Raw genomic sequence first — 16265 nt, forward strand, 5'->3', positions numbered from 1 at the left:
GTGCTCTGAATACAGCCGGGCAGCCCCCTGCTCTCTGCCCAGCTGTCAATGACTGTCCCCCCCTTTAATCATGTGGTGCTGGCGCCCGGCGTGCTCCCCCGACGTCACGCACAACAACAGCGCGCACCATATTTCAAATGTCCACTAGGCTAGAGGGGACACCAGGAGGGGAGTGGGAGCGTGCTCTGCGCTGCGCTCTGCTCCTCTCCCCATAGAAGCAGCTGCACCGCTCTCCATCTCTCCCTGCAGCAGCGAAGGCTCATATTAAAATTTACAGTAAGTGGCACTTTTGGGGGCATTGCTTAAGGGACGCTACAAGTGGGGGCATTACGCATAATGTGTGGCTTAATGTGTAAGGGGCATTATGGTGTGCAGCATCACGTGTAAGGGGCATTATGTGTGCAGCATCATGTGTAAGGGGCATTATGTGTGCAGCATCATGTGTAATCGGTACTATGGTGCACGGCATCATGTGTAATGGGTACTATGGTGTGCAGCATCATGTGTAATGGGTACTACGGTGTGCAGCATCATGTGTAAGCGGTATTATGTGTGCAGCATCATGTGTAAGGGACATTATGTGTGCAGCATCATGTGTAATGGGTACTGTGGTGCGCGGCATCATGTGTAATGGGTACTATGGTGTGCGGCATCATGTGTAATGGGTACTATGGTGTGCTGCATCATGTGTAATGGGTACTACGGTGTGCAGCATCATGTGTAATGGGTACTATGGTGCCATTAAGCAAGAACCCCCTAGCAATGAGCACGTAGGTAAGCAGCACTTATGCGGCAAATATGTAATGGGCATTACGGTTTGTTATATAGTATGTAATGGGCATCATGATGTGTGGCACAATGTGTAATGGGCATTATGGTGTGTGGCCTTATGTGTAATTGGCATTACGCCGTGTGGCTTTATGCGTAATGGGTATTACGGAGTTTGCTAAAATGTGTAATGGGCATTACTGTGTGGTCTAAAGTGTAATACCACACCCCTTTTTGTGATGCCACGCCTCCTTCCCATGAGGCCATGCCCCCTTTTTGACGCGTGGCTACGCCGCGCAAAGGTTCCCCTACCTTTGTGTCTAGATCTGGGACCACCCATTACCATAATTCTAGATTCGCCTATGCCAGGAAGAAGAGCACTTAGATGCTCGAAATGCGTTGGAAGTGACTGATATCTTCCACATCCTGATCCGGACCTGCCCAGTGCTAAGGTATTTGGAGCCACTAGCAGGGTGCACACTCCGGACTGCATCCCTGCCCTTTTCCATCCTTGCTGGCTCCAAATACCCTTAGGGGGTAAGAAGATTTCATATGTTTTTACGCTTTGTATTTTATGTCCATGTACAAATACATTTTGTTGATTTTAAATACTTGGCGCCCAATCCAATTGTAACACCCACTTTCCAATTTACCAATATTTAAGGTCTGAGGGAGACCTTAGTGACTATTACAAGGCAGTCGGGACAGGAGCGCAGGACCGATTTTCCTCAAAAAACCATTTAAAATGATGTCACACTGTTTTCTATGGGTGAACTGGGTTCAGTGTGAAAGGCGGTTTACACACTGAACTGGGTTCAGTGTGTAAACCGGCTCCAACATGCCATGTGAAAGGGGTTTAGCTTGCTCAGACCCAGTTCGTTTTCAAATACCAGGTCAGAGCAGGGTTTGCGATGTGAAAGCAGTATAAGTAAGATGCCCATACACTAGTAAGATTTATTTTCAGATCTGGCTGGTTGGAACAAATACATGGTTATGGATGAGTGACAGTTTGTCAGTTTTCCAGCATTTCCAAGCAAATGGTCAACTGTCATTTGCTCTCAATCATAACCATGTTTTTGTTCCAACCAGACAGATCTGCAGATAAATCTGCATGTGTATGGCCACCTTTAGAGAGCATTCAATGCCCCTGACGGCGATCTATGACGGTAAGCAATGATGATAGCTCGCCATCAGAGTATGCAACTCCCTCCCCTTAATTCACCATTTCAACTTAGCTGGTCCCCTGGTGGAAACAGCGAGGGTGGCCATTAAAATGGCGGGGCTTGCTAACAAAAAGTAGCATATTTACTGCATTTGCCGGTCTCTCACAGCAAGGATTTCTCCCTGACATTGAATACGACGAGGGGGTTTGACAGCTAGGATGGCTTTTCCTCACTGTAGAAAACCCCCTCACCGCAGCATTGAATACCGCCCTTAATGTTTGCGTTGTTCCTCTAGAACTGCAACGCAATAGCAAATGCACCACCTCCTGCGTTTGCATTGCTATGCTGCAATCAGATTATCATATGCAGTCCATGCTAAATAAGGCTCATATTTTCCTCTACTTAATTCTGGCTTTCTATATGTTGTAATCAAATATTTACCTGCTATTGTTTTTACAGTTTATTACTTCAGCACTCTAAAGGCAATACTCCCCTCTTGTGTCAAAATTAAGTAACTGGTATTTAAAGATGTCCTCTAAAGTACATAGTAATAGTCATTTAGTTGTTTATTTCACGTCTATGTTTATATTCATGTTTCTTGCTTTTATGTTTTATCATACAACAGTTCCGTTGTTATTATAGGCTAGCACAGAGCAGACTGTATACGTGTGTGTCAGTGATTGAATATGAAAATCTCAGTGTCGTAATATGAATATGATTTAATGTCACATTTATTATGTATTGCCACAATTACTAATATCTTTAAACCAGTCCTAGGATGCTATTATGTTAATAAAGCTGTAGTTTTAAAATGCAGTAATAAAGATGAATTGTTTTGTGTTTTTTTGTTCTATAGTCCAGTGTGCGCAGCCTTAATGTACTGTTGTTTTTGGTGGATTATCATTTTTATTGCGCTTTTATTTTTATAAGCCCTACTTACCTCAAATTTCAGAAATAAATGGTAAGTGCAGCCTGTGGATTTACCATATGCTGCAACTAAATAACCATCGAGCTCTGAGCTCAATTGGATCTGGAACTAATTCTGTACACATTTTTGGTGCTCTTGAGATAGTGTAGAAATGCATACCTCCCAACTTTCTAGCTTCCGGATACTGGACACAAGTGTTGCGCGCCACAGGTGCGCCAAAATTTTGACGCTATGGGGGCATGACCCAGAGGCTCTGTGAGCCTCTAGCCATGCCCCCAGCCCCCTGGCTGTGGGAATAGACGCTGTGCGCATGCACACAGCGTTTATTCCCCGCTGCTTAGCAGCCGACGGGGGACTCCTAACAGCCCCCCCTCACAGCGGGACACTGCTGGCCGCGGGTGGGACAGCGGGACAGGCCCTGTTAATCGGGACTGTCCCGCTAAAATCAGGACTGTTGGGAGATATGGAAATGTAATTTACTCTAATAAAACAAAGGGCAGGTCCATCCCATACATAATATCAAATAGAGCAGGAAATAACCCCAGTGCAGTTACAATTACTTTGCTACTACCTGAGAATATTAGTAAATTTATATATAGTTTGTCACTAAAACTAGAGACCTATCTATTTTGAGTTAAAGCATTGGAACCGCATCTCTTTTTGTGAATGACAGCTCCAACAGCAATTGACCGGTTACGTTCACTGCAGATGCCTGACTTGGTTATTTTCTGTTACACAGAGAGGTTGACATACTGTTTCCAGGCTATACTCATATGCAGAGAGCTCAGCCTATTCGCTGGAGTCACTGGATACTAAGGTAATTCACTTTAAACAAATGTCCTAAAATTTATGTTTCAGAGTTTATTGCCATGGATGTAGTGTTTTCATTTTATTATTCAGCTAAACATAATAAATGTCATATACAAAGCACAACACTTTGGTTTGCTAACAGAAGAACAGCTTGGTCTTACTGTAAGTTCAGATTTTTAACATAATACTGAAAGCACTTATAGATATTCAAGTTCTGACTGTCATTAAATTTGAATATTGTGCCTGTTTAAATACACAAGGGCCCTTATTCAGATCTGATAAGAGTACAAATTACTTCTCAAAATGGACAAAACCATGTGAACCGCAGGTGGGGCAGATGTAACATGTGCAGAGAGAGTTAAATTTGGGTAGGGTGTGTTGAAACTGGAATCTACATTGCAATGTAAAAGTAATGCTGCCAGTATTTGCTCTGCACAGAAACAAAATAACTTACATGAATATAACTCTCTCTATGCATGTTACATCTGCCCCACCTGCAGCGCAGATGGTTTTGTCCATTTTGAGAACAAATTTCTACTGCAATCAGATCTGAATAAGGGGCAAGGTGTCCGGCCTTATAATGAAGTAATTTGCTGTAGCGCTCACTCAATAATATAGTGATGTAATACTTTGCTAAAGTGCAGATTTGTAAGGGGCTGCTAGACATACTGCTACACCGGTTAGCACTAGATGACTGAATTAGTGTATATAGCAGTGTTGTCTAGACTAGTTCATTAGAATGTGGAGCGCACGCCTGCTAATTTTATTGATACACGCTTATTTTTAAACTTTTTTAAGATGCCCTAATTTAATAAATTAGATATAGTTTATTGAGTACTTCATTATTAGCAAATGTCCCTTACCTATAGTACATGCAATGCACACTGCAAATAACAAGAGAATGACATAGGAGATCAACAAGCAGTTACTGGTCCTATGTACAGTTTGCACTTAAGTTGTTGGGAACACAATATGGGGAGATGTTTTGGAGCATCTGTCAAAACATTATTCTGAGAGGGCCTACTGTGGACAAATTAAAGTGGTAAAAATGTTTATTAAAAAGATATTATCTGGAAATAAAGTGAACAGGACATTATCTGGATGGCTGTAACACAGAAGAATTTATTCAGAGACCTTTGGGTGGATTTGCTGCACACTTGTGTGTATGAATTGGGACCTGCATATTGGATTATATCACTTGAGAAACAGTGGAAAGTTTAAGGGTTGAAATCAAAATGATTAATTACACAATACACATACTTCTAATACAACCACGCAAAGGGGTAGTGAAGAGTGTATTTTCATGTTTCCTCTGCAAAAAGCATTGGACTTTCTCATAGACAGGAAAATGTATACAGCAGGGAGAGGGATCTGTAGGTATCCATGACCTCAGAAACACTCAGGTGAATGTCACAGCAGCTGTATTCGTTGTGCGCCAGCAGGCTGCTGTGAATGGTGACATCTGTATTAATGATGCGTCCTTGTAGTACTTCTTCCATTTGGACATCCTGTTATAATAGTGAAACATTTTTATATCTCTAGTAGGAAATTACTAGTAAAAAGGGGACATCATTTACAAACAGTATAGTTCCCTCAAAAGTCAGTCTAGCTTGGTTGAAATGAAATATCAGAATGCAGACTCCTTTATTACAATCCCAATGAGTTTATTACTTTTATTCCCAGTGGATACTGTATGCCTAATTTGGTCATGATACTTTCTAGCTGTTAGTTAGTGGTCCCAGTGCATAATGTGTTTCCTACTGTTTGTTATATTGTTTGTTTGTGTTTAATAAATTGTCCTACAAGTATTTAATACAGAAGCACCCACAATGCATTTATTCCACACCAATAACCGTTGTTGTACTGTCTGCACAGTTAGCAAATATGTAATTTCACATTGAATAAAAATTGAGAGCCCCTACATTTTATCGCTGCTGTTAGTTAATTTACACTTTGCATAATGTTATACTATAAAATCATACTTGTACTATTCATTTAATCGCACGCTTTTGAATTATCAAATGACTGGTATGTATGCTGTGCAATATATAAATAATTCACATGCTGTTTGTTAACTTTCTTATGGAGCCCACACACGCACCGATCCCGGCGTGCGTTGTGGGCTTAATTAGCACACATAGCATCGCATCGTATGCCTTGTGCATACGATGTGCATGCGATGCGATGCTAGAAAAAGCTAGTACAAAAAGTATGTGCAGCACATACTTTTTGTACTGTACGATGAGGTGCCGCGGGAGCGCGCACCCCATCGTACAGCATCGCACCGCCGGCAACGGTGCGTGTGTGGGCTCCTTAACTTATGCTAGGTACACACCAGGACGATCATGATTGTGAGGAGATTGTGCGACTTTCGTCTCACGATCTGTTGGAGCACATGATCTGCACACAATCTGAATACGATCCAATCACGATCTGTATCCAGTTGAATGGATCTTTTACAAAATCTGACTGCGTCAGGTAGGATCTCTAAAACGACCAGCGGGATGCGCATTGGATTGGAATCAGATCTAAAACATGCAAAATCATGTCCAATTTACATGGTTGAGATTGCATCGAATTTGGAAGAATTGAGGCCAAATTGTTCTGGTGTGTACCCAGCATTACATTTATTCTTTCACTGTATAAAAAGTTTCCTTTTAAATAGATCCATCATATATGCTAAGCACAGACTTTTAATGCTGTGGCATGGAGGAATAAGTGGCAATACACATGTTAGAATAGGCGGCTCTCCTACTGCATATTCATAATTTACCTTTAATGAGTATTTACAGCTGGTTAACTTTCTGTATTACAGCCATGCAGTTGCACTATGTAGGGATGCTGAGAGACTAGGAGAAATAAAGAAGAGAATCAATGTTTTGCCTCTGGGAAGGTAAGGAGTTTGTGTAACAAATAATATTGCTGCTCCATATTTGTTTATTTGAGAATACCAATACATCACTATGGTGGCTAAGTAAACTACGTAACTTACGCAACCTACGTAACTTACGTAAACTATGTAAGTTACGTAACTGGAGCTGTGCTAATACATAATGGTTCATATCCCCACTATCCACGTCATACCCCCCATTATCCACGTGGGCGTGGAGGTCATTTTATAAAGTGTGGCGAGCGCACGTAGATACGCATCCCCTCGCGGGGCTCGCTGCGCTCGCCACACTCGATAAGATTGATAGTGGATAGTGGGGATATGATTGTGTTAGTGGGTGTTGTGTGTGTGTGTGTAGTGCATTATACTTACCTCAATGATGTCCCCAGCGCCAGCGTTCCCCTCTTCCGGCACTCGGCTTCCCGCACTCGCGTCCGCCATGACAGTCCCCGGCAGCAGCAATTAGCGTAGTGCCGCTGTGGGAGCAGGGAAACCATGTGATGCTCCCCCAGCGGCAGTACACTTAATTACATACATTGCTGCCGTCCCAGGATGCATCTCCTCCGCCCACCCACCGCTGAAGCCCCACAGCCCGCCCTTAGTTCAGGCCGCCGGGATCTCGCTCCACCGCCCGCCGAGGTGGAAGTAAGTGACATATTAGCAGGGTTCCCGGCAATGGCTACGCTGACAATGTACCCTAAGGTACATTGCCAGCATAGCGTAGCCGGGTGCCCTGCTAATACATAAGTACCGAAAATTTTAAATAAATGGTAAGGTGTATTTGTCATTTTTTAACTTTTTAAATGAAGGGACTGGTGACATTGAAGGTCTAAAGCTTACTTTTATGTATTTTAGATTCCAAACTTTGTAAGAACATAAACTTACCATTAGGTAGATTTTAGATAGACTTTTACATAATGTATTAATACAATGTATTGTAATGACGATATCAAACATACACTGGGGAAAAAGACATTTGTAATAGATCCATTTAAATCTTGAATTGATTTTTTTTAAAGCCGTATTTCCTGGCCTCTGATGCAATGCTAAGTAGTGTTCCTCAGCTATGCTAAATGAATGCCTAGCTCCAGATCTGGAATTGCATCTGAGAATCCATTTGTTTTATGTTTCTTTTGTTTTCAAAACAGTGGTGCAATAGCTGGAAACCCTTTGGGGATAGACAGAGAGCTCCTGCGCAAAGGTAGGAATTTAAATAAAACAGAACTTAAAATCCATCTGTAGAACAATCTGTACCCAATGAGATCATTTATATTTTTCACATAACTTGTGCAAAATTCTGCCCCAAAATTATGATATGGAGAGGGGAATGTAGACCAGCAGGGAACCAGCTTTTAATAAATTTACACCTTTTCTAAGCACAAGGGGCCAGATAGAAGTGTAAAACATGTAATACTAAATATGAAAGAACGTTGTTTCCATCCACGTGGATGGTTTTATGTCGCTTAAATGCCCTTAGGAGCAGCTCACGCTGTATAATTTATTATATTATCTAGGTAGGTGCAGTATAAGATTGAGGGCCAGATGCTCTAAGCTTCAAAAGTGATAAAATGGAGAGTGATAAACAGCCAGCCAATCAGCTCCTGTCTGACATTTTTAAAACACAGCATGTGACATGGCAGGTAGGAGCTGATTAGCTGGATGTTTATCACTCTCCATTTTATCACTTTTGAAGTTTAGTACATCTGGCCCTGAGCTGTTTCCTCATTAGAGTAACCCGTTGAGTGTTCTCTTTCTCCTGTAGTTTTCCTTAGGCATGGTTAATTTTACATTAGTAGTGCCCTGTAGGTACATGGGGCCTGCGTATGTTTGCAGCCTAGCGAACAGGTAAACGATTGAATCCCCTCTCTAGCATGCGAGGGGATGTGTACACTAACATCCCCTCGCATGAGACCACACAGGCTAAAAATCATTTGATGGTTGCTCACCATCGATTGATTTGTCACCTGTTCGCTAATAAACACCAGCCGCCCGCCCCAAGAAGGCATAGACATGTCTGCATCTGCAGGGATACGCCCAGCATTTTCATGGGCACGAATTCGGCCCATTACCAACGGGTCTGAATTGTCCTCATCATTTAGAGTAAATGCTGTATTTACTTCCATAACGGATAGAGGTTTGGGCGGGTTCTGCACACAAAAAAAATATAAACTTGATGCCCTCTATTTGACGGGCAATCTACCACTGTATGTCGGTTAACAACAGTGGGGGTGCTATCCCAAACATTAGCATACAAAGTCAAAAAAAGAAGAAGAAGAGAGTTTGTACGGATGCACTCCTTACTGGACAATCATGGAGAATGTAACTGGTTTTATTCCTTTTCAAATGTCTTTTAAAAAGTGGAGGTTCTTTTTATCTTTATTGGGATCTATAATTGATAAGGAAACCGCCACATGTAGCGAAATAAGAGGTTAAAAGATTTTTTACATTGATCAACAAACAGTGATTAAGAAAGAAAATGTGATTTAGGATTTTAAAAGTGTAGGTAGAAGCGAATGTTGGTGATAGTATTTTAATATCAATTGGGATGTATTCCCACTGGAGTCCTTACATTCACAAATCTGTATGAATAAAGAGATATTACCACACGTGTTTATTTGTTATTGCTTTACAGGGGCTTTTCTTGGGTATGTTGGGTTGAATATTCTGAGATATATCAGCATGGTATTTCACCCATAGGAGGTCCCTAGACAAGTTTCGTGTAATTTAGGGATAGATTTCCCATATACAATAATGTGTGTTAGTTTACAGGTACATTGACTCTTCATGTAACAGAAGGTATCTCAAATTGTAATGTTATACCAGTTGGTTTGTACACTCCCCAGAAATTACGTATTTAAGGGGTATATTCCCCAAAGAGTATTATATACACTGGCACAGGATCGGTGTATTCAGTGTCACCTGGGATGTCTTCCCAAAAGATGTTATATACATTGACCCTATTAAAATACGGTTGGAGGTATTTTCCAGAGAGTGAGCTCCCATACAAATCTTAAGGTTGAGTTCCCTATGGGAGTCCTCCGGTGTATGCACTGGTGTAGGATTTATATACTTAGGGGTATATTCCCCATATAGTGTTGAATACACTGGTACAAAAATTAGGGGTACCATATAGTGTTGAACACACTGGCACAAAAGTTAGGAGTATCTTCCCCAGAATGGTATTTACACATATACTGGTATAAGAGTTTATATAATTAGGGGTATATTCCCCATATGGTGTTGAGTACACTGCCACGGATTTAGGGGTATCTTCCCCGGATGGTATTACACACAGTAGTATATAATTAGGGGTATATTCCCCATATAGTGTTGAGTACACTGATATAAAAGTTAGGGGTATCTTCCCCAAAATGGTGTTTACACACACTAGTATAGAGTCGGTATATTCAGGGATATCTCCCTCAGGGAGTGTGATCCTATATTATGGTCAGATTCCCTAAAACAGGTCCCAACAGAATTTTATAGGAATAGAAGAGACTTTTGCTAGGTAGCCCAATATAATTTTTGTATCAACAAGCAATATATCATTTAAGGGGGTAAACTGTTCCCCTTTAAGGTGGTGGTAATTGGTTCTAAGCGTATAAATGTGGGATCACTTTATGGTGACTGGGGGGATGTATTCCTATTCATTCAGGTAGTGACATACCCAGTTACTGATACTGTAACGACTTAGACCACTTAGTATAAATCAGGAGGTTTGTTTCAGCCCAACATAGAGTTTTGTCACACTCTATGTTTATTAATGTCAAACACAGTTTTATAATGCTACTAAATAGTTTGCTACATATGTTTGCAACATAGGTTCGTGGTTTCTGAAACACATTGATACTTTATCTTCATATGTTTAATGTGTTCAGAGGTATAGCAGCGACACCTGCTGAGAGATGCAGGGTACTGCTATTTAGGCACCTTTCATAAGGTACTTCGTGCTGGGCTGTATGTAGAGCTGCCAGGTATGCATACATATGCAGGACCACTGTCTGGTCTGTTAGCAGTGGCTGCTGTAGATGACCTGGCAGTTACCTCCTGGATACAGATTAAGTAAGGACGCTCAAAAAATCATAATAATGTTAGAGAATAAATTTCTGATCTAAACACCAAACATTCTATCTAACGCTACACACGCAGGACACGTGTTTCGCTATATGAGCTTCTTCAAGCTGACCACTGGATTGATCCCAGGCTCGGATATTTATTGGGATAGTTCAGCCAATGACGGTGCTGATTCCCGTCACATGGGGCGCCTGCGCCAATGATCTGGCGTCGTCGCTTCCGCCCTCTCAGGTCTGGTGCCCTTCCTGACGTAGTCACGCTAGTCACATGGTGCCTACGTCGCACCACGTGACTTGTCACATGTAGTTCTGCGGCCAATCGCCTTCCGATGCTGTCAGAGACCCGGAAGTATCTTCCGGGTTTGTTGTCACCCTGCGCTCTGTATAATTTATTCATCAGGGTATCGTAAGTCTTTTTTATCGTTATTAGAGCTGGATTCTTCCGGTCATTCTCGGATCCTTTTGAGTGTGCCCTTATTTCATCTGATAGTCATGACTCCATTATTAATACACGTATCGTGTGTATTGGGTTTGATTATGCTCATTACTGCTAAGAACCCCTTCCTCGGTATATGGTATAATTTCATCCATAATATGTCCCAGAACCTGTATCAATTGGCTACTCCTTCTGTAGCTAGCTACTCCTTCTGTACCATTACTATGGTATAGGATTCCCTCCTTGCATCTTTATGGGATGCTGGTGCCTCACAGTGAGAAGCAATTAATACGGAGATCTTTCCATGTTGTGTGAGTCACACAAATCAGCACCGTCATTGGCTGAACTATCCCAATAAATATCCGAGCCTGGGATCAATCCAGTGGTCAGCTTGAAGAAGCTCATATAGCGAAACACGTGTCCTGCGTGTGTAGCGTTAGATAGAATGTTTGGTGTTTAGATCAGAAATTTATTCTCTAACATTATTATGATTTTTTGAGCGTCCTTACTTAATCTGTATCCAGGAGGTAACTGCCAGGTCATCTACAGCAGCCACTGCTAACAGACCAGACAGTGGTCCTGCATATGTATGCATACCTGGCAGCTCTACATACAGCCCAGCACGAAGTACCTTATGAAAGGTGCCTAAATAGCAGTACCCTGCATCTCTCAGCAGGTGTCGCTGCTATACCTCTGAACACATTAAACATATGAAGATAAAGTATCAATGTGTTTCAGAAACCACGAACCTATGTTGCAAACATATGTAGCAAACTATTTAGTAGCATTATAAAACTGTGTTTGACATTAATAAACATAGAGTGTGACAAAACTCTATGTTGGGCTGAAACAAACCTCCTGATTTATACTAAGTGGTCTAAGTCGTTACAGTATCAGTAACTGGGTATGTCACTACCTGAATGAATAGGAATACATCCCCCCAGTCACCATAAAGTGATCCCACATTTATACGCTTAGAACCAATTACCACCACCTTAAAGGGGAACAGTTTACCCCCTTAAATGATATATTGCTTGTTGATACAAAAATTATATTGGGCTACCTAGCAAAAGTCTCTTCTATTCCTATAAAATTCTGTTGGGACCTGTTTTAGGGAATCTGACCATAATATAGGATCACACTCCCTGAGGGAGATATCCCTGAATATACCGACTCTATACTAGTGTGTGTAAACACCATTTTGGGGAAGATACCCCTAACTTTTATATCAGTGTACTCAACACTATATGGGGAATATACCCCTAATTATATACTACTGTGTGTAATACCATCCGGGGAAGATACCCCTAAATCCGTGGCAGTGTACTCAACACCATATGGGGAATATACCCCTAATTATATAAACTCTTATACCAGTATATGTGTAAATACCATTCTGGGGAAGATACTCCTAACTTTTGTGCCAGTGTGTTCAACACTATATGGTACCCCTAATTTTTGTACCAGTGTATTCAACACTATATGGGGAATATACCCCTAAGTATATAAATCCTACACCAGTGCATACACCGGAGGACTCCCATAGGGAACTCAACCTTAAGATTTGTATGGGAGCTCACTCTCTGGAAAATACCTCCAACCGTATTTTAATAGGGTCAATGTATATAACATCTTTTGGGAAGACATCCCAGGTGACACTGAATACACCGATCCTGTGCCAGTGTATATAATACTCTTTGGGGAATATACCCCTTAAATACGTAATTTCTGGGGAGTGTACAAACCAACTGGTATAACATTACAATTTGAGATACCTTCTGTTACATGAAGAGTCAATGTACCTGTAAACTAACACACATTATTGTATATGGGAAATCTATCCCTAAATTACACGAAACTTGTCTAGGGACCTCCTATGGGTGAAATACCATGCTGATATATCTCAGAATATTCAACCCAACATACCCAAGAAAAGCCCCTGTAAAGCAATAACAAATAAACACGTGTGGTAATATCTCTTTATTCATACAGATTTGTGAATGTAAGGACTCCAGTGGGAATACATTCCAATTGATATTAAAATACTATCACCAACATTCGCTTCTACCTACACTTTTAAAATCCTAAATCACATTTTCTTTCTTAATCACTGTTTGTTGATCAATGTAAAAAATCTTTTAACCTCTTATTTCGCTACATGTGGCGGTTTCCTTATCAATTATAGATCCCAATAAAGATAAAAAGAACCTCCACTTTTTAAAAGACATTTGAAAAGGAATAAAACCAGTTACATTCTCCATGATTTACTTCCATAACCTAAGAAGTGTTTTACCAGCATGAAGAGGGCATCGATCACCGCAGGTAGCTTAGGTGCGAGAGTGATTCGTCGGGTAAGTAAAAATATTCTGTTTTGCCCTTTAGCATATTAGCAGATCCTCCCATGTCAATGTAATTCTCATCCTGGTTTTCTGTTTTTAGAGCTCAACTTTGAATCTGTCAGCCTTAATAGTATGGATGCAACCAGCGAGCGAGACTTCATAGGTAAACTTTCTGTATTTCTCTAAAGATTAAACTACTTTGAAAAATAATGAATATGTTAAAATGATCTACAAAACCATTTGTTGTTGTTGTTATTATTATTATTATTATTATTAAAATACAACAATAGTTGTAGTGGGGTTTTATTTATTATTTTTTGGAATAGCAGTATAGTTATTACTGCATTTATAGGCCACTTTCGCAGCCGACATGAATAAGGTTGACATGAGTTTTTCACAATTTTTTGTGTCTATGTTGACATGGACACTGTATAAGTGTACCACGTCCCCCCACATGGCTCGCTGTGCTCCCCATGCTTTGAGCACGATGCCTCACTGTGCTCGGCACACTATTCTATTCCCACTCTATGCTCACTTGAATAGTAAAGAATAAAAAGGCACTTTTTTTTTTAACTTATGTCGACCTTTTCCCATGTCACAAATTAGCTTGTGTCGACCTTCTTGTCAATGTCGACCTTGGTTATATTAACCATTTTAAGGTGTCGAGCTAGTCACTGTCGACCATTAGTGTCACGACCCTAGTCGGCGATTCCCCAGATACGGCAATCTGAGAATCTCGGCCACGTGACACTTTTACTGAGTATCCCAAGCGTGTGCGTATTTCACCACGATTCCGCTTGCCACCAATCAAAGTAAGTTTTTTGGACTTAGTCCACGACAGCTTTGATTCTGTCGACACACCAAATTATGAGTTACACGGTAGCGCTTTGGCGAATTCGTCAGAGGCTTGGGCTGGAAACAGCAGACACCAAGAACTAAATTATGACTTTTAATTTAAGCGAAAACACTACAAGGCTTACAGTATATTACAGAAAACATAAGTTACAAGATATATGATTAATAGGTAAGTCACACGTAAAAAACTGTTTCAAAATAAAACAAAATGTGGATAAAGAAACAAACCGATTCAAGGACACACAGGATGAAACGGGGTTGGAATGGAAATCTCTCCGGACACTGGATCATTTCAGAGACAGGTATCGGATCCACCCCATTCCAAGGAAAATTTACCCCAATTTCTTGTGAGACACACACTTTTAAGATTTGCAAAACACACACAATCACAGCCCCCACCTCAGGAATCTCCCTGTCATGGGGTTTCCTTAGGATATACCCAGGGACTGGCTAATTTTTTTTTTTTTTTTAAATAATCTTTATTGCATTTTTTCAAGAGATATACAAAAAATAAAATAACATACACCGCAATACACACATACATGCTGTGCCTCAGTATCAATCTGTACATATTACTTTATGCATGATTTAATATTTACCTTGCAAAGAACAGATTTACCCTAAGCACTGCCCAAACCCATACATTCCTTGTACAGTACATTCCATATTTTGCAATCGTTAATACATTATAGGTAGTTATACACATCGCCATCTTTTACTATTTCACCTTTTATCTACTCGGGTTTTCCTACCATCTACTCTCCTTTACCCCCCGTATACATTTATATGTGTTCTATTATCTTGTGACTTTTACCTGTGATTAATGTCCCAAGCCGGGATCTTAAAAAATATAGTGCAGCGCTTGGCGCATATGTTTTTTTTTTTTTTTAATTATTAAATAGAAAGTCTTACTTTAGTTTCGTATGAACTTTAATTATATATATTTAAGTGAGCATAGTGCATTATTATTTTTATATATATATATATATATATATATATATATATATCTGTATTAAACAATTTATGTACATATTTAACCTTTTATGTGTATCTTGACTGTGACTTATGTCCGCCAAACAACAACAATTTTGTACATTGAGTGGGATAGCTATAGTAACTTTAATATATTTACCTAAATTATTGTTCATTCGTGTTTCTATATTAGGGGGAGGTCAGCCATGGATTCCATATCTGAGTAAATTTGTTCTCGTTGTTACGGCTATTGTATAGATATTTTTCCTGCGATGCGGTATAGTTAACCAGTGCCACCCAGCTATTAAAATCCGGGGCCTTACTACCCATCCACTGCCTGGCCACCATTACCTTGGCTAAAGAGCACATAATATTGACATACGTTCTATTATATTGGGGGATACGGTTACCGTCTATAATATTTAGGATACAACCCTTGGCTGTAAGAATTTCCCTCGGGATCCCCGTGGTTGCAATTGTCCTGATAATTTTTTGCCAGAACACGTTCACCATTTTACATTCCCATAACAGATGGAAAAAAGTACCCGGGTCGCACCTACACTTTGGGCATGTTTCCGAAGCTCTGGCCTTAAATTTGACCATCCTAGGCATCGTCATATAGGACCTATGAAAGATAAATAGTTGTATTTGTTGCGTGCAGATCCCATTTGTGGCCTTAGGAATAGCTAACATAGCTTCGCTCCACTCCTCCTCACTGATGCTGCCCAGCTCCCTCTCCCATTTCCCCTTTAGCATTTCCAAATTATCTTGGCCTTTCATCTGCCCCAAGTTTTTATAAATTCTGGAGACTAGTTTGCTTTTGTCCCCTTTCTTAATTATTTTTTTGATGGAAGACTCGTCAAACACTTGGGGGGCATTGGGAAATTGTACCGCCAGGGCCTGTCTAATTTGTAAATAACGGAAAAAATGTGTCCTCGGGATGGCGAACTCCTCCACTAGTTGTTGAAAGGTCTTTAATCCCTGTACCTCATAAATTTGTTTCAGGGTCGTAACAGCATAGGGTTCCCATG

General features: G+C 40.6%; 1 protein-coding gene across 2 annotated transcripts in view; it reads left to right on the forward strand.

The window, feature by feature from the left end:
* The window catches only part of ASL (argininosuccinate lyase), a 74358-nt gene that overhangs the window by 32337 nt on the left and 25756 nt on the right, over window positions 1–16265 (forward strand). For both annotated transcript variants that reach the window (XM_083174043.1, XM_083174044.1), the window contains exons 7-10: window positions 3599–3676; window positions 6485–6562; window positions 7708–7760; window positions 13508–13570. In XM_083174043.1, coding sequence (XP_083030169.1) covers window positions 3599–3676; window positions 6485–6562; window positions 7708–7760; window positions 13508–13570 — 272 coding nt within the window. The remainder of the gene's footprint in view (window positions 1–3598; window positions 3677–6484; window positions 6563–7707; window positions 7761–13507; window positions 13571–16265) is intronic.

Source organism: Crinia signifera, chromosome 2, assembly GCF_055691185.1.
Source record: "Crinia signifera chromosome 2, ASM5569118v1, whole genome shotgun sequence".
In the NCBI taxonomy this organism is placed as follows: domain Eukaryota; kingdom Metazoa; phylum Chordata; class Amphibia; order Anura; family Myobatrachidae; genus Crinia; species Crinia signifera.